Genomic DNA, 23,249 nt, shown 5'->3' on the forward strand with positions numbered 1-23,249 from the left:
GGCGCTTAGAAGAACGGAACAGAGAGTTTACTCTAAATGAGCAAGTTGTGGCAAGCTGATGTTCCTTTGAGGGATAGCTAGGGGTTTTCTCAGGTTGTTTTCACTTGTGTGGACCAGATGATTCCAGATTAACTGGTTAAGATTTCATTTCTGTGACTGGTTGAACAGTAATTAACTTAGGCATATTAAGTCTCAGCTTAGTGATACAAAATTTAGCACAAGTAACTCCATTTTGAGCCTGTTACCTTTTAACAGAGCTTTTCTGAAGATAATTGTTTCACTCTAAGACTTAGTTTAAATGAACATGCACATAGTTTAAATCAGAAGGGAACCTTTTATTAATAGGATTTTTAAAAAATCAGATTGTTGGTTTTTGTTGAAACTGAAAAATTATGTAAAGATGTTTGGTTGCAATTGATAGTTCATTGTGAAAAATTCCTCACTTATAAACAACACTTATTTTCACTTAATATTTTACTGTGTTATTGTGATTTATTTTTTCACATTTCGTATTTTAATTTTATTCGCAACTAAAGGTTATGAGAAGTTACTGTTTGCTGTTATAATTCTTTAGAAATATCCTTGTTTAGCAAGAGTATTTCTACAAATCTTGTTTATGGTGGCATAAAACTCTGTTGTGAAGTGAAATTTTAAGAACATATGTGATGATGGTTTTATCTACTTTATTGAATTTTTGTAGATAATGGGACTTCTCCACCAGGTTCATCCACCAGGTTCTCCACCAGGTTCATCAGAGTTTAAATATTTGTTCATATATGTATGTAAATTATGTTCCCTTGATGTTAAATTTAATTTTACGGTTTACTTAGTGTGATTCTGTTTATTCTCATCCTGTCTATAGCTATGTATTCCCCAAATTTGGGGGTCTCTTTTGTATTTATAGATATTTATCTGTTTTTTTAACTACAATTGTTTTTCTGTAAACCTACTAATCTCATGCTGCTTTAGTCTTCTTTAAGCAATGAAAGCATAAAGAACCTAATGTATTTCATAAAAAGCCTATAATTAGTGATGATTAAAAAAGTACAAAATTCAATGTAATCTTTTTTTTTTTTTTTTTTTTGCTTTTTTTTTTTTGGGTAGGACCCGATGATGCTCAGGGGCTTCTCCTGGCTCTGTACTCAGGAATTGCTCCTGGCGGTGCTCAGGGGATCATGTAGGATGCTGGGAATCGAACCTGGGTTGGCCGCATGCAAGACAAATGCCCTACCCGCTATGCTGTTGCTCTAGTACTCAATGTAATCTTTAAGACTGATTAGCTTTTTAAAAAGTTTTTACTTTGACCACACGTTGGTGAAACTGAAGGGTTAGGGGGGCACTCATGGTGGGAACTCAGGGTCTCGTGTAAGCTTGTGGGGTCTCTGCTTATCACCTCAGCCACATCACTGACTGATGCATTGACAAAGAATGACTGAACCCGAGGCTAAGGTGGGGTTTTATATCTGGATTCTAAATTACCTGAATGTAGGAACATAAAAAATCTAGCATTCTTGTGTTGATCTGTTTCTCTTCAGTAAATTTAAATAAGCCACTAACTATGGAAACTCAGTTTTTTCTAAAACTAAATTTTTACTTAGTTTTATTTGAAGCAAGGTAACTTTGAAGCTTATTTAGAAAGATTTGAAGAAAGAGGGAGAAGTATGTTTTCAAGAGAACACAGACTTCTCCAGAGTGGAAATAGGCAGGCCAAGATATTACAGAGACAACCAAGTGAGATACATGTTCAAGGGAGAACATGGTCTTGAAGAGCGAGCCAAAAATTCAGTTTTATCTTTAGTTAACATACATAACAAGTATGCTAAAAACATCAAGGCATTTAGTAGGCTGTGGGAAGGCCATTCTGAACCAGAATAAGAAATCAGACTCCTTTTCAAATAAACACAGAGGCTTCTATTTGTGACCTCTAGACCTAGAAATGGCAGAAGATGGGATCCTGAGCTGTTACTGCAAATGGTAATAGATTTGTGTATTTATGAAGCATTGTCTGATGTAAGACAGTATTTCCTCTATGTCTAATACTCTTTTCCAGGTATGTGGGGATTCTGATGAATAAAATACAAATCATTTAAAATGTCATTCATAGAAACTTAATTATTGTGTGTGTGTGTGGGGGGGGGGGGGGGGCGGGGGCGCATCTGGCATTGCTCAGGAGATACTCCCAGCTCAGGGAACCATATGTGGTGCTGGTGCTGGGATCTAACCCAGGTCTCCTGCATGTAGGCCCTCATAGAAACTTTGAATCACCGTATATTGTTTGAGTCTGAGTGAAAGTACAGTTAATGTTTTTGATAGTCAGAGGGCAACAATTTGTTTTCTCTAGTTTATTTCTAATAATTGGGCTGGAGAGATAGCACAGCGGATTGGGTGTTTGTCTTGCATGCAGCCAACATAGCCGACCCGAGTTCTATTCCTCCGCCCCTTTCGGAAAGCCCGGCAAGCTCCCGAGAGTATCTCGCCCGCATGGCAAAGCCTGGCAAGCTACCCGTGACGTATTCAGTATGCCAAACACAGTAACAAGTCTCACAATGGAGACGTTACTGGGCCCGCTCGAGCAAATCGATGAACAATGGGAGGACCGTGACCATTTCTAATGATTAGATTCAGATTATATATGACTGATATTGTAAGTCATTGTAGAGATAGGCTGTTTTGAAATTACTAAAAAGATTCACTAAAATTGATGTTACTGGTAATCTGAACTACATTTCCTATACATGTGGTGGTATTTATAGATTGTTCTTTTGCTATATTGAAGTTTTTAGGGGATGAGAATAAGATGCTAATTATCATATTTCTAGGAAGGGCTAAGAGCATTATGTTGAAATGCTGAGTGAATTAGTGAAATGTAACGAGCATTAGGATTTTTGAGCTAAAATACTTAACATAATTCACTTTCAGGTTTTTTTTTGGGTACAGAGCAGAGGTTTGGAAAGGGTTGAAAGCCTCTAATTAGAGATCACATTGGCCACATTCCATTGTCCTAGCCTATTGTAGTGGACTTTCATAGATTAATATAAGGATTTTTGAAAATCCAAGTCTGTGGTATGATGAGTTTTTTCTTCAGCGTTTTCATTTGTGAGGGTCAAGCTATGTGGAGTTGGAATGATAAAGGAATGAGCCCCTCTTCTTCTTAGTTTTGGTGGTAACCCAAGCTTACATTTGTATCACCAGGTACTTTTTTTTTAAACATTTTTTTTAAATTAAGTACCGTGATTTACAAAGTTAATCATAGTACTGCTATTTACTAAGTCATTTGTGATTAAAATTCCAGGCGTACTATTTTCCCACACAATCCTATCACCAGTATCAGGGACCACTTCTGATTGGGCTCTGGAACCATATGGGGTGCCAGGGACCGAACCTGAGTTGGCTTCATGCAAGGCAAGTGCCCTAACCACTGTACTATCACTCTGACTCACCACCAATTATTTCTTTTTTCTTTTTTTTCTCTTTAAAAAGCCTGACATCACTGCACTTTTATTGATTAAATGTGGTTGTCTCATTCCCAGAGGCAAATAGAAGCAGATTAAGTAAAATTCAGAAAGTCTATAACCTCACTAAATTCTTAATATTTATCACTTTTTAAAATGTATTTATAATGAATTTATTACTTTTTAAAAATAAACAGAGAAATACACATTTACACGATTGTTCATGATTGGATTTCAGTCATATTATGTTCCAACACCCATTCCTTCCCTTTGGACTGGAGCAATAGCACAGCGGTAGGGCGTTTGCCTTGTGTGCAGCCAGCCCAACCAAGCCGGGTTGGATTCCTCGGCCCCTCTCGGAGAGCCCGGCAAGCTGCTGAGAGTATCTTGCCTGGACGGCTACCTGTGAGGTATTCAATATGCCAAACATGGTAACAACAAGTCTCAAAATGGAGACGTTACTGGGCCCACTCAAGCAAATCGATGAACAGCGGGAGGACAGTGTGACGGTGACCCATCCCTTCAACAGTGTACATTTCCCACCACCAACGGTACCCAGTCCCGCCTCCCTCCACCCGCCCACCCCTCCAGCACTGATTGTTTTTGTACTTTTTGATGATATGTGTGCCAGTATCACTGATGTGAGCTGATACTCAGTTGATAAGCATTTCCCTGATGATAGTGGTAGCTCTCCTTTGTGTGTGGAGTTTGGGAGCCACACCTGGCTGTGCTCAGGGCCTACTCTTGCCTCTGCGCTCAGGGATCACTCCATATGGTTTGGGGAACCATATGGGATGTTGGGGATCAAATCTGGGTTGGCTGCATTCAAGGCAAGTGCCCTACCCATGGTATTGCTCTATCCTACAGAGCATTTTTTTTTATGCTTATTGGCCATCTGTATGTTGTCTTTGAGTAGGATTCTGTTCGTCCTTTTGCTCTAAAATGTGTTAATATTTCTTAAGTTTTAAAAGTGCTTTCTATATCTTAGATACTAATCTTTTGTTAGATGAGTAGTGGGAAAATAGTCAATATTCTCTCCCAGAGAGTTCTTTTCTTCTTTGTTTTTTAAATTAAAATTTTTTTTTTTTTCGTTTTGACTGACCAGTTTCCCTAACACCTTTAGCTGAAGAGGCGTTCCTCGCTCCTAGCTCTTCTGTCCAAGATTAGCCAGTCTTGTATTTGAGAATCTGTCTCTGGTGTGTTAATACTGTTCTGTTGATGTGTCCTTGGTCCAGTAAGTACCTCATTGTCTTGATTACGATAGTTTTATAGTATAATTGGGAAAAGATAAACCTACCATCTTCATTTTTCCCTAGGATTACTTAGTCTATTCTGGACTCCATATGAATTTCAGCAGCATTTGATTTTTATATCTTTTAAAAAATGTCATGGATATTTTTGTGGGAGCTGTATTGAATCTATATATTGCTTTGGAAAGGAATGTCTTTTGTTAATCCTTCTAGTTCATGAATAGATGTACTTCCAATTTCTTCATGCCTTTTTGGTTTTGGGCCACAGCCTGTGGTGTTCAGGGCTTAGTCCTGTCTCTGCATTCAGGAATCATTTGGGAGCCATGTGAGATACTGGGAAATGACTCCAGGTTAGACCTGTGCAAGGCAAGTGCCTTACCCACTTGTACTATGACTCCAGCCCCTCCTTACGTCTTTCGTTTATTTTTTAAAGCTGTTTTCTTTGTATAAAACTTACACTTCTTTTGCTAAGACAATTCTGAGATACTTGAATTATTTGGGTGGTGGTAAAGCTATTTTAAAATCAGTCTTGGTGTGCTCTTTGTATTTTGTTAGGAAAGATAAAAATGATTTTCTTTTGTAGTGAATCGTGATATTAAATTAGAAAGAGAAGCAAACAAAATAGTTTAGTCCCTTGTGGATAATTTACCAGAGGAACAAAACCAGATTAAAATGAAAGTTCGAGTGCACAATTTACCAGTAGGTGGGACAGAAAAGTTGGTTACTTATGTAGTACAATAGGACCTTTAAAAATGCTTTCATTCCATAATAACCAGCTGGATGGGAATGACAAGGCTAATAAGAATGGAATTTCAGTAAGGAAACAGTTAAACAGATAACTTTTTTATTATTATTACATTCTTTTAACTAGTGTTTGGTTTTGCAAGTGGTGTTCCATACTTGGGTTACTTCTGACAGTCTTGAGGGGCCATTTTGTGCTAGGGGTGGAACCTAGGCCTCCTGCATGCAGAGTGTGTCTTAGCTCTGATCGTGGTATCAATCAGATTGGTCCAGGAAAGGACTGCTGAAAGTTCAAGGAATGGGGAGAAGGATTGTTCACTTTTTTTTGCTTTGGCGAAGAGTCCTAGAGAACTCGAAAAACATTAGGGGAATAGCTCTAGGGTATAAATAAAGATGTCCCCTAAAATTTTGCTTCCCTTGTTTAGACTCATCTTCCATTGCCCGCCTAATTAATCACCAACAATGGTTATTAACCTGGCAGATCTTTCCTTAACCGGATCATTGCTGTCTATTTTCCTTAAAGATTTCTTTGAGTTCTCATCCTTCAATGAGACCATTGGATCTCAGTTGGGGGCAGTTTTATCTCTGCTATCAAGGCATGTCGAGGTATTTTGTAGGGATTATAACAACTGGCTGTGGTACTGCTGGCATCAAATGGGTAGCCCCAGGGTTTGAATTGGACAGGCATGCTCTCTGTACCAAAGAATTACCTAAAGTCTGTAAAGCTGAGACTTTGTAAAATCCTAACCTAAGCCATTAGAGTCCTACAATTGATGAACTTGTCTTCCTGTTCATCATCCATAAGCTTTTATGAATCTCCTTTGTCCATAGAGTGAAGTTCATATTCCTTGTAATGAGATATAAAACAGTTCATAGGTTTTCGTTACTTTCCACCCTCGCTTTTTGCTCTCAAGTTTTATCTTCTTCTAGTGGTAGATTCAGTAACTTGTGATCTTTAATGACACTAACATCACAGTGTCATTATAAAAAGCATCTGTATATTTGTTTTTGTTTGTTTTTGAGTCATGCTCAGCAGTGCTAAGGTCCTACTCCTGGTTCTGTGCTCAGAAATCACTTTTAGCAGTGCCTGGGGGATCCTGTGTGGTGCCTCAGGTCAAACCAGGGTTAGCAGAATGCAAGGCACGTGCTTTAACAAACCCTATATTCTCCCAGCCCAGGTTGTGATTCTCCTTAAATATTCTTTTCATGTGCTAACTTTCTGAGTTAGTGAATTCTTTATACAAATTTTAAATCAGTGAAGGCTTAATTAAGGGCATGTTATTTTTTTATTTTTTTATGTGAAGGTATGCTGGAACGATAGCACAGCAGGTAGGGCATTTGCCTTGCACGCAGCCAACATGGCCGACCCGAGTTCGATTCCTCTACCCCTCTCGGAGAGCCCGGCAAGCTATCGAGAGTATCTTGCCCGCACGGCAGAGCCTGGCAAGCCACCCGTGGTGTATTCCATATGCCAAACACAGTAACAAGTCTCACAATGTTACTGGGCCCGCTCGAGCAAATCAATGAACAATGGGAGGACCGGACCGTGACCGTGACCGTGAAGGTATAAAGATTTAAAAAAAATTTTTTTTATTAGTGAATCATCATGAGGTACAGTTACAGACTTACAAACTTTCGTGCTTGCGTTTCAGTCGTACAATGATCGAGTTCCCATCCCTCCACCAGTGCCCATTTTCCACCACCAATGGTCCCAGCATCCTTCCCCCCACCCCCATCCTATCCTCTCCACTCCACCCCACCTCTGTGGCAGGGCATTCAGGGTATGTTATTTTGCTGTCTGTTAAAGTCTGTGGTTGTCAGCTGTGTTACTAGAAATTTGCTTTAAGATTTTATCATTCATAATGTGGTTCTAAAGGGTACATTTTAATTCTCATCTGCAAAAGTTGCTTTATGATGTGGACATGGAGAGGGTACTGAAATGGTCTAAGACTGCCTAGAGTTAGAAATGTTTTATCCTTGTGATACTTTACACTGCTATAGTTAATTGGATAAATTGGCAGTCTAGTTGTCTTTGATATGTGAATTTTAATTTTTCTTTTTCCCCTAAATCAAAGAGAACATAGCAAAGTCCTGTGTATAGAGTAGAAACTCTAACTTGCATGGAATACTTTTCCATGGACATTCTTTGCAAGGTTATTTTGGAATTGAACAATTAAGCATTGTTCTCAAACTGATTTTCCTTGTACTAAAAACATTACTGGGGATGGGGTGCAAGGAGAAATTTGAGCCATACCTGGCTGTGCTCAGGCTTACTACTGGCTCTTCTCAGGGATCACTCCTGACAGTGTTCAAAGAACCACATATGGTGCAGGGGATTGATCTGGGCCTCATGCGATCCAAGCACTTTTATCTCTGTACTACCTAACTCTTTTGCCCCTGGAAAAATTATTTTTCATGATTTCATATGTTTGACTTTGACAGCGTTTTTGAAGAAAGTTAGTTTTAACCATTTGCTTTTTCTGTCTTGCTACAGAAAAATTGGTAAACATTTTATTTCAGTTTTTAAATATCTCTCAGAATCTATTAGCATTGTAGTATTTCTTAAAGACACAGCAAACACAGGCTAGACACTCAAACACCCATACACATTAACACAAATTCCCTTTAAATTGCAGTTTAGTGCAAATTTGTTATCATTAGGAAACATAGTGTGGTGTAAACTGTCAATTGTCACACACAAAAGCCCTCCCAACTAATACCACAGTTGTTTGCCATCTTTATTATAATGTTGGCCAATGATTTTATTGAATTTATTCCTATCTGTTGAAATTGCTGAGATATGTAGTCAGTGAAATCTATATTTTTAAAAGTCTGACATTTTTCATTGAGTTCCTTATGTTGAATGCCCACTACAGTGTCTTGATGCTCACCTAATCGTCATAGAACTTTAAAAATTAAAAAAAAATCTTTAGGAATGAGCTTCTTTTACGTGGCATAGTTCTCAATAAGAAATGAAGTAGCATGAGGAGTAGCAGAAAAAGATAAAGCTTAAAGCATTTTTTACCTGTATTTTTGTGCCCTTAAAGCCATTTCTTCATATTGCAGTGAGAATAGGTAAGTGCCAGTGGAAAAATTTTGCAAAGCATTTTCTTTGCTACCTTAATTTTTATGCAGTGAAGTCTTCTAAAGTCAGATTATCCACTGTATCTCTAGAACATCAGTTACTTTGTATAATGTTGAGTGTGAGAATTGTGGGTTATTGTGGAGGCGTGTTTGGGGTAGGGCGGTAAGTGATGGGTGGTAATAGGTACATTAGAGGGTGTATCTTAGAAATTTCACGTGTTTCTATCCCACCATTCCTGATACCTTCTGTATGTTAGTGATGTTAGTTTAGATCAGTGTGGGGGATGTTAGGAGTGGCCGGTTTCTTTCCTTCTTTTTCCTAGCCAAGAAAGTATCGCCTGGGGATCCTGGAGGAGAGGCTAGTTCCGATGGGATCAAAGGCACGAAAAACAAAGAACCCTATTGGCTGCCTTGCCGACAGGTGTAAATCAGGAGTATCCATCAATATGGTTTGTTGGAACAGAGTCACAGAAAACAATTTACAGGTAAAAATAATTTTATTAGACTTTTTTGAAAGTGAATATCTTGGCTAATTTGTGTCTATGTGGAGTGGTGGGTATGAGATTGGGTGAGAGTTTTGTTTCTATTTTTTTTAAATCACAGTAAGATTAGTGGCCCATATAATAGCCAAATGATATTATTTGAGGGCTTCTTTTTAGCTGTTTCTGCATGGAGCATGTTTCCCTAGTCTTTCATTAAATTAATTTTTCCTTGCACAGCAGTAGGGCGTTTGCCTTGCACGCAGCCAGCCCGGCCGAGCCGGGTTCGATTCCTCCACCCCTCTCGGAGAGCCTGGCAAGCTATCGAGAGTATTCAATATGCCAAACACAGTAACAGGAAGTCTCACAATGGAGACGTTACTGGGCCCGCTCGAGCAAAATCGATGAACAATGGGAGAACAGTGTAGACAGTGTGTAGTTTATTGTTTTCAGGCTGCACCTGGTGGTGCCCAAGGGGCTGATCACTATATGCTGCTTGCAGTATGCTCCATTCAGTGCTGGACCCAGTAGCACAGCATGTGCTCAGCCTGTTGAGCCATTTCCCTGGCCTTTTTTTTCTTTTTTGTCTATTTTGGATTTTGTTAATGTTAAGCTTATTTTTATCTAATACACAAAACTACTCAGAGTACTATATTCAGAAGTCATTATAACACTTATTATGGAAAACTCATTTGGAATTTAAAAAAAACCTAGAAGTTCCCTATCCATATGTTGCCTTTTCATACATTCTTACTAGAAAATGAAAATAGTACATAAAACATTTGTCAAGTACATGTCCAAAATCAACTTCAATAACATGTTGTTGCCGAGTTATTATGGTAACATTTCAATTTCTTACTGCCTTGTCAGTGCTGAATAATAATATTTTATAACGCAAAGGTCAGCCTTTGTATAAGATTATGAAGTACGGTCAAAATAATTTATATGCAGTTTTTGTTTATGATTGTCATTTGAAATCATAAATATAATTTTATTGATCAAAATTTCATTTTAACAGAAACAAGAACATTAAGATTTTTTAAGTTAGCGTAGTTAATATCTTAGTCTGTAATAGCACGTGTACATGTTGCAAACAGAAAAGATACGCTAACTTGGTTTTATTTCTGTCTGAAGCCTTGTATTATGTAGGGGTTTTACGATATTTTCATTTGTTCAGTTAATACCATAGCAGTATCTTTGTTACCTTGGGCACAGGGATAAATAAAATTATTCCAAAAATTTTGTGAAGCATGCAGTTTGTCCTATCTGAAAATATTGAGGCAAAATAATCGTTTTTTAAGGATAGAAATTTGGGATGGGGTTGGAATATTTATACTGTGTTTCAAATTTCAGTGGAAAGTTTTGGATATGATAGTTCTAAATAGCAAAAGAGTTCACTTTTTTTTCCTTTTTGATGTCATCAGGAGAGAGATTTTATGTGGAGTTTTAAAATGATTTTCAACTTTCAAAAAGGAAGTCTGTAAAGAAAATGTGCCCCAGACATATAAGAACAGATACAAGTGGAGTTGAACTACTTACAGGTTGTGGTGAAATGATACTGAGTCACAGAGGCATAGATACTTGGCCTACCTGAAATTCCTTCCCTTGTTCCAGTGACAGCTTTGAGCTATGTCTTCTCAGCAGAGCTTAAAAATGATTCTGTTACAGGCTGTAGAGATAATATGGAGGGTAGGGCAGTTACTTCCATGCAGCTGGTTTAATCCCCTGTACTCTATGGTCCCACAAACTCTGCCAGGAGTGATCTCTGAGCACTGCCAGGTGTGGCGCAGATATCCACTCCTGCAAATTCTTGGTTAATATGAGAATATGTACCATAATATGTTTTATTTTTAATAAAAGTCAGGCTTGCATTCATTCATGTGAAACATCTAATGTTCCAGTTACTATTATGCTTCAGAGAGTTCAAGTAGTTCTTTTTCTTTAGGGATATGAGTATATGTAAATTTAAGATTTTTTTCATTTGTTCTATAGCCACAGAATTTTAAATGCTGTTTAGATTTTAAGTTTTTTATTATCTGCCTTACAGAATTGTCCTGAGAATTTAAATGTCCATGTAATGGATAATAGATATTCATTCCTCTCATTTTGTTTTATCACTCCTAAACTTGCTCTTTGTGTTTCTGTCAGAGTGCCATCAGTTAATGTTCAGATGTAAGGCACCATTTTGCAGAGAGTGGAGCAATGACTAGGTATTTTTCAGGGACTCACATTTTTAGATGCTAACTCATTGTACAGACTCACTAAATTTTTTAATTTTTTTTTAAATTTTGGGTGCCATTAATTTTTTTTAAATTTTTGGGTGCCAAGCCTGGCATTGCTCAGAGACTAATTTTTTTTTTAATGTTTATTAGTGAAATACCATGAGGTACAGTTGTAGACTTACAAATTTTTGTGCTTGGGTTTCAGTTATACAATGATCGAGTGCCCATCCCTCCACCAGTGCCCGTTCTCCACCACCACTGATCCCAATAGCTATGGCACAGCTTAAGTAGCTTTACACTGTTTGCACTGATTTTTGAGCCCCCTTCTTATAGCTCTACCTTTTTTTTTTCTTCTGGTGCTGGGGATTAAATCCTGGTTTCCATAAGTATAGGGCATGCACTCTAACCCTGAATCTTTTTTTTTTTTGCTTTTTGGGTCACACCCGGCGATACACAGGGGTTACTCCTGGCTCTGCACTCAGGGATTACTACTGGTGGCACTCAGGGGACCATATGGGATGCTGGGAATCGAATCCGGGTCTGCCATGTGTTAGGCTAACACCATACCTACCGTACTATTGTTGCAGCCCCTTAACCATGAATTCCATCCCCGGCTGTGCTCAACTTGTAACAGTTGCCTCACACTTGCTCTCTTATTTTTGAGTAGATTATTCATGATTCAGAGAAAAATAGGCAGTTTATCACATTATTCTGTTTCAATTTCAGATTCCTTTTCAACTTTAGACTATCTTTTCCTCTGTATTTATGATTTCCTCTACCTGGCTGGAGCGATAGCACAGCGGGTAGGGCGTTTGCCTTGCACGCAGCCAACATGGCCGACCCGAGTTCGATTCCTCCGCCCCTCTCGGAGAGCCTGGCAAGCTACCAAGAGTATCTTGCCCGCACGGCAGAGCCTGGCAAGCTCCCCGGGACGTATTCGATATACCAGACACAGTAACAACAAAGTCTCCAATGGAGACGTTACTGGGCCCGCTCGAGCAAATCGATGATCAATGGGAGGGCCTTTACTTTACTTTACTTTACTACCTTCAATATGCCATCTAAGTCTTTCCTGTATTGGAACCCTAGAATCTAGGAGTGCTGCATGAAGATAAAATTCTATAGTTAGTGTGTTTGAGAAACTAATAAAATTTTGAAATAGTTTTTATTGTTGTCAGGTAAAAAAAGAAGAAAGAAACTTTTAAAATTCTCAATGTTTTGCAGTTTACCATCATTCCTCTTTTCAGACTCTTGGGTGAGGCTTCCTAACTATCCTGATTAACAGTTGTCACTTGAACTCTACTGTTTGACATTGTTGGCCATTTCCCTTATCTGAAATTTTTGTTCCCTTATACTAATATCTCTTTCGCTTTCTCTCTCTCTGTCTCTGTCTCTCTCGCTCTCATTCTCACTCTCTCTGTTTTCGGGTAGTGTTCAGGACTTAATTCAGGTGGTGCTTTGGGGGCCATATGCAGTGGTGGAAACCAAACTGACAAGCCTCTTAACGCCCACTGTACTATCTCTCAGGTTTGTCTTTTGAAAATCTCTTGAGAATCTCTTGTCCTTTGCTCTGTCCTCAGAAAAACCTCCCAAGTTCTACCCTAATTCTTTTCTCTTTCACCCCTACAGTGCCCTTTAGAGATCTCACGTACTTTCTTTTCTGTAGCTACTCCTGATACACACTTAACTCCTGCGTAGATATATTTTAATTCATCTCTTCTGCGCACTTAAACTACATATTAGCTTCTTAATCTATGAAGCATTTGACTGTTGGAGTTCAATGAATACCAGATCTCTTGCCTGCAAGCCTGACCTATATGATTGTATGTTATTTGTTATCAGCAGTTGTCTGATTTGTGGGCTTTTCCTTGCCTGCCATATCTTTCAGCCACTAAGATCTATTGGTTGGGCAGTTTTGAAATTGTATTCACGCTTGATAGTTGTACTTTTAAATCATGTTAATTTCTTGATAGTGTTGTCTCGTAACTGGTTTGCTGTTTCTGGTCTTTTTCAAATCACTACCTGGCTCATTGTGTGGTCATATTTCTCATATTTTTCATCAGAATAAAAATTAGAAAGGTTTTTGGAGAAACTCTTGATCTTGCTCCTAATTACTGCTGCAGACACAGTGCACTGAAGAAAGTTCTGCTACCTTCTGTCTTTGAACAGTCTCTCTGAATATTTGCTTTGCTCTCTGTACCTTTTTTCCTTTCTCTTGAATCAGGAAATTTATCTTTTAGGATTAATTTAAGCACATGCTCTTAGGGCTTAACTCGATCTTTTCAGTCATTTGCTTACTTTCCCCTCAAATTTACATTGCTCTAATTATGTAATAACTTATAGATTAATTGTATGTGGCATATTATGGATTTCTTTTTTGATAGTTGATACTCATTGTGAATTTTAGGAACATGAAATTGTGTTCAGGGTACATCGTATGTCTGTAAAATGCCAGTAGACTAACTAGACCAATGTTTACCAGAGTGGGTAGTACCACCTCCTCCCCCATTGGGGGTGGGGGATGCTGTAATGATCAGGGTGTTGGTGGTGGCCTTGGGTACAGAATTGTTGTGTGCTTTCTCTGTTTGCTTGAAGAAGATAAATTTTCATGGGGGCTTAATTTATTTCTGAAATGGGAGAGGTAAGCCTAGTAAATTTGGAGACCTCTATTCCAGAATATAGTGTTTATTATGTTTTCTATCTTTACTTTGCCAAGTACAGTGTCTCATTCATCTGCTTGTAAGAATGAACTTGAATTAGTGAGTTTCTTCTGAGATGAATATTAAACTTAATTTTACATCTGGAAATGTAATACTTCGTACATTTTCTTAAAATTTTCTGTGATGCTCTTTTATGATAAAATAGCACATGGAAAATATTTGAAAATGTTGACTTTTTTGATTAGATATGGAAGGGTCTTGGTTAGAGAGAGCGATAGCAAAGCGATAGGACGTTCGCCTTACAAGCGGCCAACATGGCCGACCCGAGTTCGATTCCTCCGCCCCTCTCGGAGAGCCCGGCAAGCTACTGAGAGTATTCGATATGCCAGACACAGTAACAACAAAGTCTCCAATGGAGACGTTACTGGGCCCGCTCGAGCAAAGTAACACATAGCAGGAGACAAATAGGTTTTGCTTTTCTATTGCTGTTAGTAAGTATGCACAGATATAGAAAGTAGTTATAGCTGTTTAAAGTAATCCTTGTCTCTGGAGTACTGTGATAATCACAGTTGCCTGACCTACTTCTTGCTTTTTTTGTGGTGAATTGTGTATGTTTTCCAGTTTCATGGAGATAGTTGACATACATGAGGAGAGTGGTACTGCAGATGAATTTGGTATTATATCTCCATAACCATTAGTGATTATTTTCGTCATGTAAATAAGTGCAGAGGAGCTGTTTATTTGTTTTCTTTAAATGTTCTTTTTTTTTTTTTTTAAATCTTGGTTTTCCTGGTTTTAAAGATTCCTTTTTTTTTTGGTGGGGGGTGTGTTTTGGGGCCACAACTGGCATTTGATCAGAGCTTAATTCTGATTGTGTGCTCGGGGAGCATTCCTGGTGAGCCTGGGGAGGCCATATGGGGTGCTGGGTGTCAGACTCAGGTCAGCTGCATGCAGGACATGTGCCCTACACACTGTATTATCACTTTGGCCCCTAAAGATTGCATTTTCAATGTGAATTCTTTTGATAAATACCACTCTACTGTGTCTGTATACAAATAAAGGTGGGGTGATAGTAAGCTTTATTATAGCATTGGCTGTAGCACTGTCCTCCCGTTGTTCATCGATTTGCTTGAGCGGGCACCAGTATCGTCTTCATTGTGAGACTTGTTGTTACTGTTTTTGGCATATCGAATATGTTTTGTCACAGGTAGATTGCCCGGCTTTGCCGAACGGGCGGGATACTCTCCGTAGCTTGCTGGGCTCTCCAAGAGGTATGGAGGAATTGAACCCGGGTCAGCGATGTTCAAGGCAAACGCCCTACCCGCTGTACTATTGCTCCAGCTCAGCGCCAGCTTTATTATGAATATTAATAAACCTTTAAAGTTTGAAAGATATATATAGCATTAAAATACAAACGCAACGGAGAAGTAAAATGTGGAGATGACATTAACATTTTATTAAGCATTCTTGGAGTCCTTTAACATGTATGTGTAAGCACACATACATGGACATGCACGCACACACACATTCTTTTTTCTTAGATATAAATACCACCTTTTACAGAATTAGCATTTTTGTTATTGGAAGTAGCAAGTAATTGTTATTTCTATGAAAGGCTAATTTTTTGTTGTTTTTGGTTTTGGTCATCCTCAGCAGTGCTCAGGAGTTATTCCTGGTTTTGCCCTCAGGAATCACTCTTGGCAGGGCTTCGGAGACCATATGTGATGCTGGGGATCGAACCCACGTTAGCTGCTTGCAAGGCAAGTGATGCCTTACCCGCTGTTCTGTCACTTGAGCCAAAAAAGGCTAACTTTTGAAGGCTAATTTTTGTTTTATTTTAAATCTTGGTGTCAGTCTCTTTCCCTGTAAATAAAAATGTAAATTCACATGCTTCTTAATTTTGGCCACATTTAAAAAATTGCTACATGTTCTGAAACCTATTGATATTTTGGTTATTTCCTTCTTCCAAAAGTCATAAATAAAAACTAGTATGTTCAACTTAATCTTCCCTACTTGTGAGACTTTCTTTGCAGCTTTAAATGCTAGATATACTTGTGCCAGGTCAAAAGACATGCTTTTGACACATATTAAGGGATTACTTGGGATGTTTATAATATTATTTATTTTTGACTTTGTGTAAGAACAGCCAATGAGTATCTTTGAAAATGTATGTGATTATAAAGCTGTTAAAATATAGTGGATGAGTTTATGCTGAGCTTATGAAAAATCTTTTGATCAACCAAGAATAGTAACTAATTTTATTAATGTTTGTTTTCGTCTGGCAGCTCTGTCATACACATATGCTTTTTTTAAAGATAAATTGTAAACAACTTGATACAAATCTTGGGAGCACTAGTCTCACTGTTGTAACCAATTTGACTTATTTAGAAAATCATATATACTCTTTGTGGTTTTTAAATCAGAGTCCTGCTTGTTTCAGAAAAACTGTAAACTTTAATACTTACCTAAACAATAGTAGTATTTAGCTGTATTTATGTGTTACTTTAACTTATAAGATGAAACTTGACTAGTATTATAAAGCATAACCTTCTCTAAACCCAGAAATTAAACATATTTTGATAATGAATTTTAAACTTACCATATTTAAATGTTGTAAGTATCAAGACATGCAAGACTGTATAAATGAAAACTTCCAGTTTCTGGTTAGCCATTTACTTCTCCTGTCTGATGCTATTTTTTTTCTGTATTATTTGTGAACACTAAAAGCAAGGAAAAATAGCTCTGCTTATTTTGTTCATGAGTCTTATCTTTTTAATGCATTTTTGGAGTCTTTTAGCATTGTAAGATTACTGTGTATTTTGCTTTGCACCTTCATTATCAGTATCCCTTTTACTTTCTCAAATAATTCTGTACTCTTTCACCTGGCAAAAAACCCCTGCAGCCATACCTCACACATGAACACCCATACCTCTGCTCCTACCTTGGCATGAAACCTTTTAATTCGTCTCAGCTAGAGGGAAGATTGGAACCCTCCATTGAGGAAAAGTTAGCTCTGGGATAATTTGAAGCAACCTAGCACGTTTTTATTCAGAGTCTCTGAAGCAGAGTAGGGCAGAGGTACACAGAAAAAAGAACAATGAACATAGGCACAAAAGAAATTAGAAAAAAACACAATAAAAATTACTCCAGGACCCATCAAATAAATACGAGGTATCCATTTTGAAGGGCAGAGATATAAAAGCATTCTTCCTTTCTTTAAAAACAAAACAAAACAAAAAACCCACTTTTTTTTTTTTTTTTTTTTTTTTTTGGTTTTTGGGTCACACCTGGCGATGCACAGGGGTTACTCCTGGCTCTGCACTCAGGAATTACTTCTGGTGGTGCTCAGGGGACCATATGGGATGCTGGGAATTGAACCCGGGTTGGCCGCGTGCAAGGCAAACACCCTACCCACTGTGCTATCGCTCCAGCCCCCAAACCCCGCTTTTTAAATTGAGGTTCTGTGATTTGCAGAACTATCAATGGTGATTTTCTGTACACATAATTCCCACACGACACACATCACTAGTGTACCTTTCTCAAGTGCTCCTCCCTTACCCACACAAACTCAGTTGTATGGATCAGTTCTCCTGTTGTTGTGTCTTTGGCCCTTTGTTGCAACAGTGTTTAAAAGACAAACTATGAAAGCTAGAAAACTGGATCAAGAACTCTAAAATGGCAAGAGGAAAAAAATACAAACAGAATTCATTCTGTTCTTCGAAAAATTATCTTGTGCAGTCAAATGATTTCATGTGAAGTCTGGTAGAATTTGAATAAGGTGTGCTTTTCATTTCACTGTAAAAGCATCTGTTTGTGGTTTTGAAAGTATTTTATGGTATGTAAGCATAGTCTTGGGGGACATTTTGTGAAGGGTACCACTTCTTGTGAATGTTAAATTGGAAAAACCCACCAATTTTTGTTTCTGAACATAGGAGAATCAAAAGAATTAACCACAAGCAGGTATATACTTCAGTCAATAATAAAGAAACAACTCATCCAAAAGGGAAGTAATGCCCTTTGAAAATTTGGAGGTATATAAATGATGAAGAATATTGGAAACTACATAAATAAATGTTTCTTACTTGATATTTGCGTACTTTCACATTAGTCATGGCTCAAAGAAGATGTAGAAAGAGATACCAGAAAGTATATTGCACTGAATGATCGTGAGAATGTCAAAACATGAACGGTGCCATTAACAGTGATCATAAAGAAATTTATTTTATCAACTGCTTATATTTAAAAAGTTTCTAAGTCAGTGGTCTTAGCTCTTTTTTTTTTTTTTCTTTTTGGGTCACACCCGGCATTGCACAGGGGTTACTCCTGGCTGTGCACTCAGGAATCCCTCCTGGCGGTGCTCAGGGAACCATATGGGATGCTGGGAATCGAACTCGGGTCGGCCGCATGCAAGGCAAACGCCCTACCCGCTGTGCTATCGCTCCGGCCCCAGTGGTCTTAGCTCTTGCCATAGAAAACTAGGAAAAGAACATTTAAACCCAAAGAAAGCATAGTGAGGAATAATTAAGATCATAATAGAACTCAGAATAAAGGAAAACAATAGAGAAAATTTAAGGAAAATCAGAAGCTGGTTCCTTGAAACTTATTTAACTAGATTTTTAACTTAATAAGAATCTTGCTAGTCCAATGGGAACAAAGGTACTAAATAAAAATTATTAGTATCAGGAATAAAATAGGACATCGTTAAATTCCACAAATATTAAGGATAGTATTATTATTTAGACTTTTGGACAACACCCTGAAGTGCTCAGGAGTCACTCCTGGTGAGGCTCGGGAGACCACTTGAGGTACCAGGTATCAAGCTATATTTGTTGCATTCATGACAGGAGCCTTACCAACAGTGTCTTTCTAGGCCATAATGAGTTATTTTATAGCAATAAACTTGATGAGATGAAACAAATCTTTGAGACACAAAGATTCATTCATAGGTAATCTGGATCAGCTCTACTCTGTTAAGGAAATTGAGTTTGTGGTGAAACCCGTCTCATGAAGAAGGGTCAGATGACTTCGTAGGTGAGTTTTACTAAGATTTTAGGAAGAATTAGTGTGAATTCCACAAAGACTTTCCCAAGACACTGAAAAGGAGGAGCTCCTTCCAGTCCTTTGTATAAGGAAGGTTCAATATTGGTATGAGAACAAAGCCAGATGAAGACATTGCATAAAACCAAAGCAAAAAAGATCAATGTATCATGTATATGTATGTACATATAAGCTCTTGAAAATTTCAGCAGATTGAAACTAATGTTTCCATATCTATATAGAAAAAAATATATAAAGAAAGCACAATGAAGAATTGAAACTCATTCCAACTAAAATCCATTGATATATTTAATTATTTTAACCAATAGACACATTTATGGTTAGTTCATGGAAAAAATCAGTAAACAAAAAAATTGACAAAATCCAATATCTACTTTTGGTAAAAACACTTCAGCACATTAGAAATATAAGGAAGGGGGTACCTTTAACTTTAAAAGGAACATCTGTGAAAAAGTTACAGCTAATGAAAATATTACAGACTTAATGGTTTAAAAGAAAAAGTCCTACAAATTCAAAATGCTTTGCTCCTAAGATTAGAAGTAAGGGAAGGGGAAAAAAAAAGTAAGGCAAGAATGTCTGATTTTTACCACTTTTTAGCATTTTACTGGATGTTGTTGAAAATAAGACTAGAAGTTATGAAACAGTATAATTGGGGGAAAATATATTCAGAGATAAAATCTATAGTTAAAATATAATCATCTAGTGAGTACATTTGTAGATAATTAGACAAAATCTACCCCAGACGTATTTAAAACAAGTGTGTTCTGTAAAGTTCTATGATAGAAAAATCATCATCAACTCAGTTTTATTTCCCTCTTGTGTTCAGAGTGGGCATAATGGTCTCCCAGAAGACATTTTTACATCCTAATCCAGGAAATGTGTGAATTTTAGCTTCCACCAGGAGAGGTTGGGATGTACCCAGGTTGCTGAGGCTATTCCTGACTAAGTGCTCAGCAGTGACTGACCTCTGGCAGTGCTCAGAGGACTTTATTGATTCTCAGGAATTGAAAGGTCAGCAGCAAGGCAAGTGCCTTGCCTCCTGTACCATCTTTTTGGCCCTTTTCCCTCACTTGAAAATCTTTGCTGATGTAATAAAGGGTCTTGAAATCATCCTGAATATTCTAGTAGGTCCAGAATCCGTTGAAAAGCTTCCTTAGAAGACTGAGGCAGGAGGAGATGACACAGAGGAGAAAGTAATATAGTCAGTATGGAGCAAAAATTAAAGTGCAGGTGGGGGTGGTGGGAGGGAGGAGGGATACTGGGAACATTGGTAGTGGAGAATGGGCCCTGGTGGAGGAAAGGGTACTCAGTCATCATATGACTGAAACATAATCACGAAAGTTTGTAAGTCTGTAACTATCTCATGGTGATTCATTAAAAAATTAAAAAAAAAATTAATGGACAAGGAATGCCAAACACTGGCCTGCTATAAGAGGAGCATGGGGTGGATTCTTCTGCAGCGCCTCAGAAGGGACTGTGCACCTCCTAGTTTTGAAACTTTAGAAACTGTAACAATACATTTCTATTACCTTAAGGTATAAAATACTTCAAATATTGTAGTAACTTGTTGTAGTCATGAGAAAAATACCCAGTCACACATACAGCAAACTCATAAATTGTAGTTTCCAAGATTATGCTGTTTTATGGCAATACCAGGTATATATATTAGGGATAAATCTGATGAATACCAGGTATATATATTAGGGATAAATCTGATGAAGCTATGAAGCTCTGTATATCAAGAATTTTAAACATTCCTGAGAAGAATGAAAGAGATATACTTGGAGCTTAATATTTTTAAGATGTCCCTTTTCATCAGATTTTCTCTACAGATTCAGTTCAGTCTCAAAATCTTGGCAATCTGTTTAATAGAAATTGACAGCCTTTTTCTAACATATGAAAATGCAAAGGACCTATAAACCAAACCATCTTAAAGAAAAGATGCAATGCATATACTAGCTGACTTAGGACTTAGTGTGAAGTTACACTATTCAATATAGTATGAAGATAGATTAGTTTCAACTCAGAGAAGCCCAGAAACAAGCCCCCAAATAGTATATTTCAACACAGTTATAGATGATATTCAGTGGTGGAAAGAATGATCTTTTTTAGCAAATGCCAGAATAATTGAACATGTTCAAAACCACTATAAAATGGAACTCAGAATAGATCTCAGACCTATATGCAAGCAAAATGTAGGGAAGAAAATGATTCATGGTCTTCGATTAGGCAGATAATTAGGTCACTAAGTAACACGAACCATAGAAGAGAACTGGCTTTCATAAACAATTAACACTTATTCTTTCAAAGAGGTTAAGAGAATGAGAAGACAAATCATAGACCAGACGAAACCATTTGTAAATCGTGTATCTGACAAAGATTTTTAAGTTTTTATGTTTTTGGGTTCGGGGTCACACCACAAAACTTCACCTGGCATTGCTGTGGTAAATATAATAATATTTATAATATTATTATTATTTATAATATTATCGCTGGAGCGATAGCACAGCGGGTAGGGCGTTCGCCTTACACGCGGCCAACATGGCCGACCCGAGTTCGATTCCTCCGCCCCTCTCGGAGAGCCCGGCAAGCTACCGAGAGTATTCGATATGCCAGACACAGTAACAACAAAGTCTCCAATGGAGACGTTACTGGGCCCGCTCGAGCAAATCGACGATCAACGGGAGGGCCTTTACCTTTACCTTTACCTTTATAATAAAAATGCAAACTTAAAAAAATTGGTTCAAAAATGTAATCTGATAGGGACCAGAGCTGTAGTACAGCAAGTAGGGTGCTTGCCTTGCAAGCAGCCAACCTGAGTTTGTTCCCAGCACCCCATAGGAACCTCTGAGAAACACAAGGAGTAATTCCTGAGTGCAGAACCAGAAGTAACCCAAGCATTGTTGACTGGGTGTGATTCAAAAACCAAACCAAAACAAAACAAATGAACAGACTGATCTCATCAAAGAAATAATACCAAATGAGTCATTCAGAAAATGCAAACTAAGTCCATAATGAAATTCTGATACACACCCATTAAAGTTCTAAAATGTAGAAGTATGACTAAATCTTATGCTTCTGCACAAGAAGGACAGCTTTCCTTCTCCTTGCAGTACTGACAGATAAATTGAATTAGTGCAACTGCTTTGGAAAACAACAATTAAAAAAAAAAGATTATATATACACTTAATTGCGTATCCAGCCATTCATTGCATGGTATTGACTCAAGACTAGGGTGATCAGAGTTTGCTTTTTTTTTTTTTTTAGAGTTTGCATTTTAAGACTGTACAGCATATAACCACATGTCTAACCATTATATATATATATATATACATATGTATATAAAACCACATGTTTTGTTTAACACATATATATGTTTTGTTTAAAGCTGTTACTAGAAAGTTACTAGGCCGTGTTTTATTCAGAGAATTATTAATAGTAACTTACAAAACTGTTAAGCAAGTTGGATCTATTCTAGGAACTGTACCACAGAAAATATTTGATTATTTTATGAGCTTATAAAGTGATTTAAAAAGCTGGATCAGTTAACATTCGTGGTTTCTCAATCATCCATCTCATTGCCTTCAATCATCTTTTTCCATAAATACCTTGACAACTTCCTTATAAAGTTCCTGCCATTTACAATGGGCTGGAGCAATAGCACAGTGGGTAGGGCGTTTGCCTTGCACATGGCTGACCCGGGTTTGAGTCCTCCACCCCTCTTGGAGAGCCCGGCAAGCTACCGAGAGTATCCCGCTCTCACGGCAGAGCCTGGCAAGTTCCCTGTGGTGTATTCGATAGGCCAAAAACGGTAACAAGTCTCACAATGGAGATGTTACTGGTGCCTGCTCAAGAAAATTGATGAACAATAGGAGGACAGTGCTACCAGGACAGTGCTATCATTTACAATAAAATGTTGCATAATATATTCTGTTTTATTTAATATAAATTTTATTTAATACAAATCTTATTTAGTATAAATTTTATTTAATGGAAAGCTTGTTTAATATAAATTTTACTTAATATAAATCTTGTCAAAATATTTGACTGCAGTTTTGTATTATTTTAAAATTTATTTTACATAGTATTAATGTTGCTTGCCCCACCCACCTCTCCCCCTTGCAATTTTATTTTATTTATTTATTTATTTATTTAATTTTCTTTTTAAGTCACACCCGACGATGCACAGGGGTTACTCCTGGCTCTGCACTCAGGAACCACTCCTGGCGGCGCTCAGGGGACCATATGGGATGCTGGGACTCGAACCCGGGTTGGCTGCGTGCAAGGCAAACGCCCTCCCTGA

At 37.7% G+C, this 23,249-nt stretch overlaps 1 protein-coding gene across 6 annotated transcripts in view; it reads left to right on the forward strand.

Moving 5' to 3' along the window:
• The window catches only part of PAN3 (poly(A) specific ribonuclease subunit PAN3), a 133,768-nt gene that overhangs the window by 30,356 nt on the left and 80,163 nt on the right, over positions 1-23,249 (forward strand). For 4 of the 6 annotated variants that reach the window (XR_008791745.1, XM_056109674.1, XM_056109675.1 and 1 more), the window contains exon 5: positions 8,851-9,012. The exons of the other annotated variants lie outside the window; for them this stretch is intronic. Coding sequence is in view for 3 of the 4 variants with exons in the window: in XM_056109674.1 (XP_055965649.1) it covers positions 8,851-9,012 (162 nt within the window). In the remaining variant the exon portion in view is untranslated. The remainder of the gene's footprint in view (positions 1-8,850; positions 9,013-23,249) is intronic. 6 annotated transcript variants of the gene reach the window in all.

This window comes from Sorex fumeus, unplaced genomic scaffold (assembly GCF_029834395.1).
Source record: "Sorex fumeus unplaced genomic scaffold, SorFum_2.1 ptg000008l, whole genome shotgun sequence".
NCBI lineage: Eukaryota > Metazoa > Chordata > Mammalia > Eulipotyphla > Soricidae > Sorex > Sorex fumeus.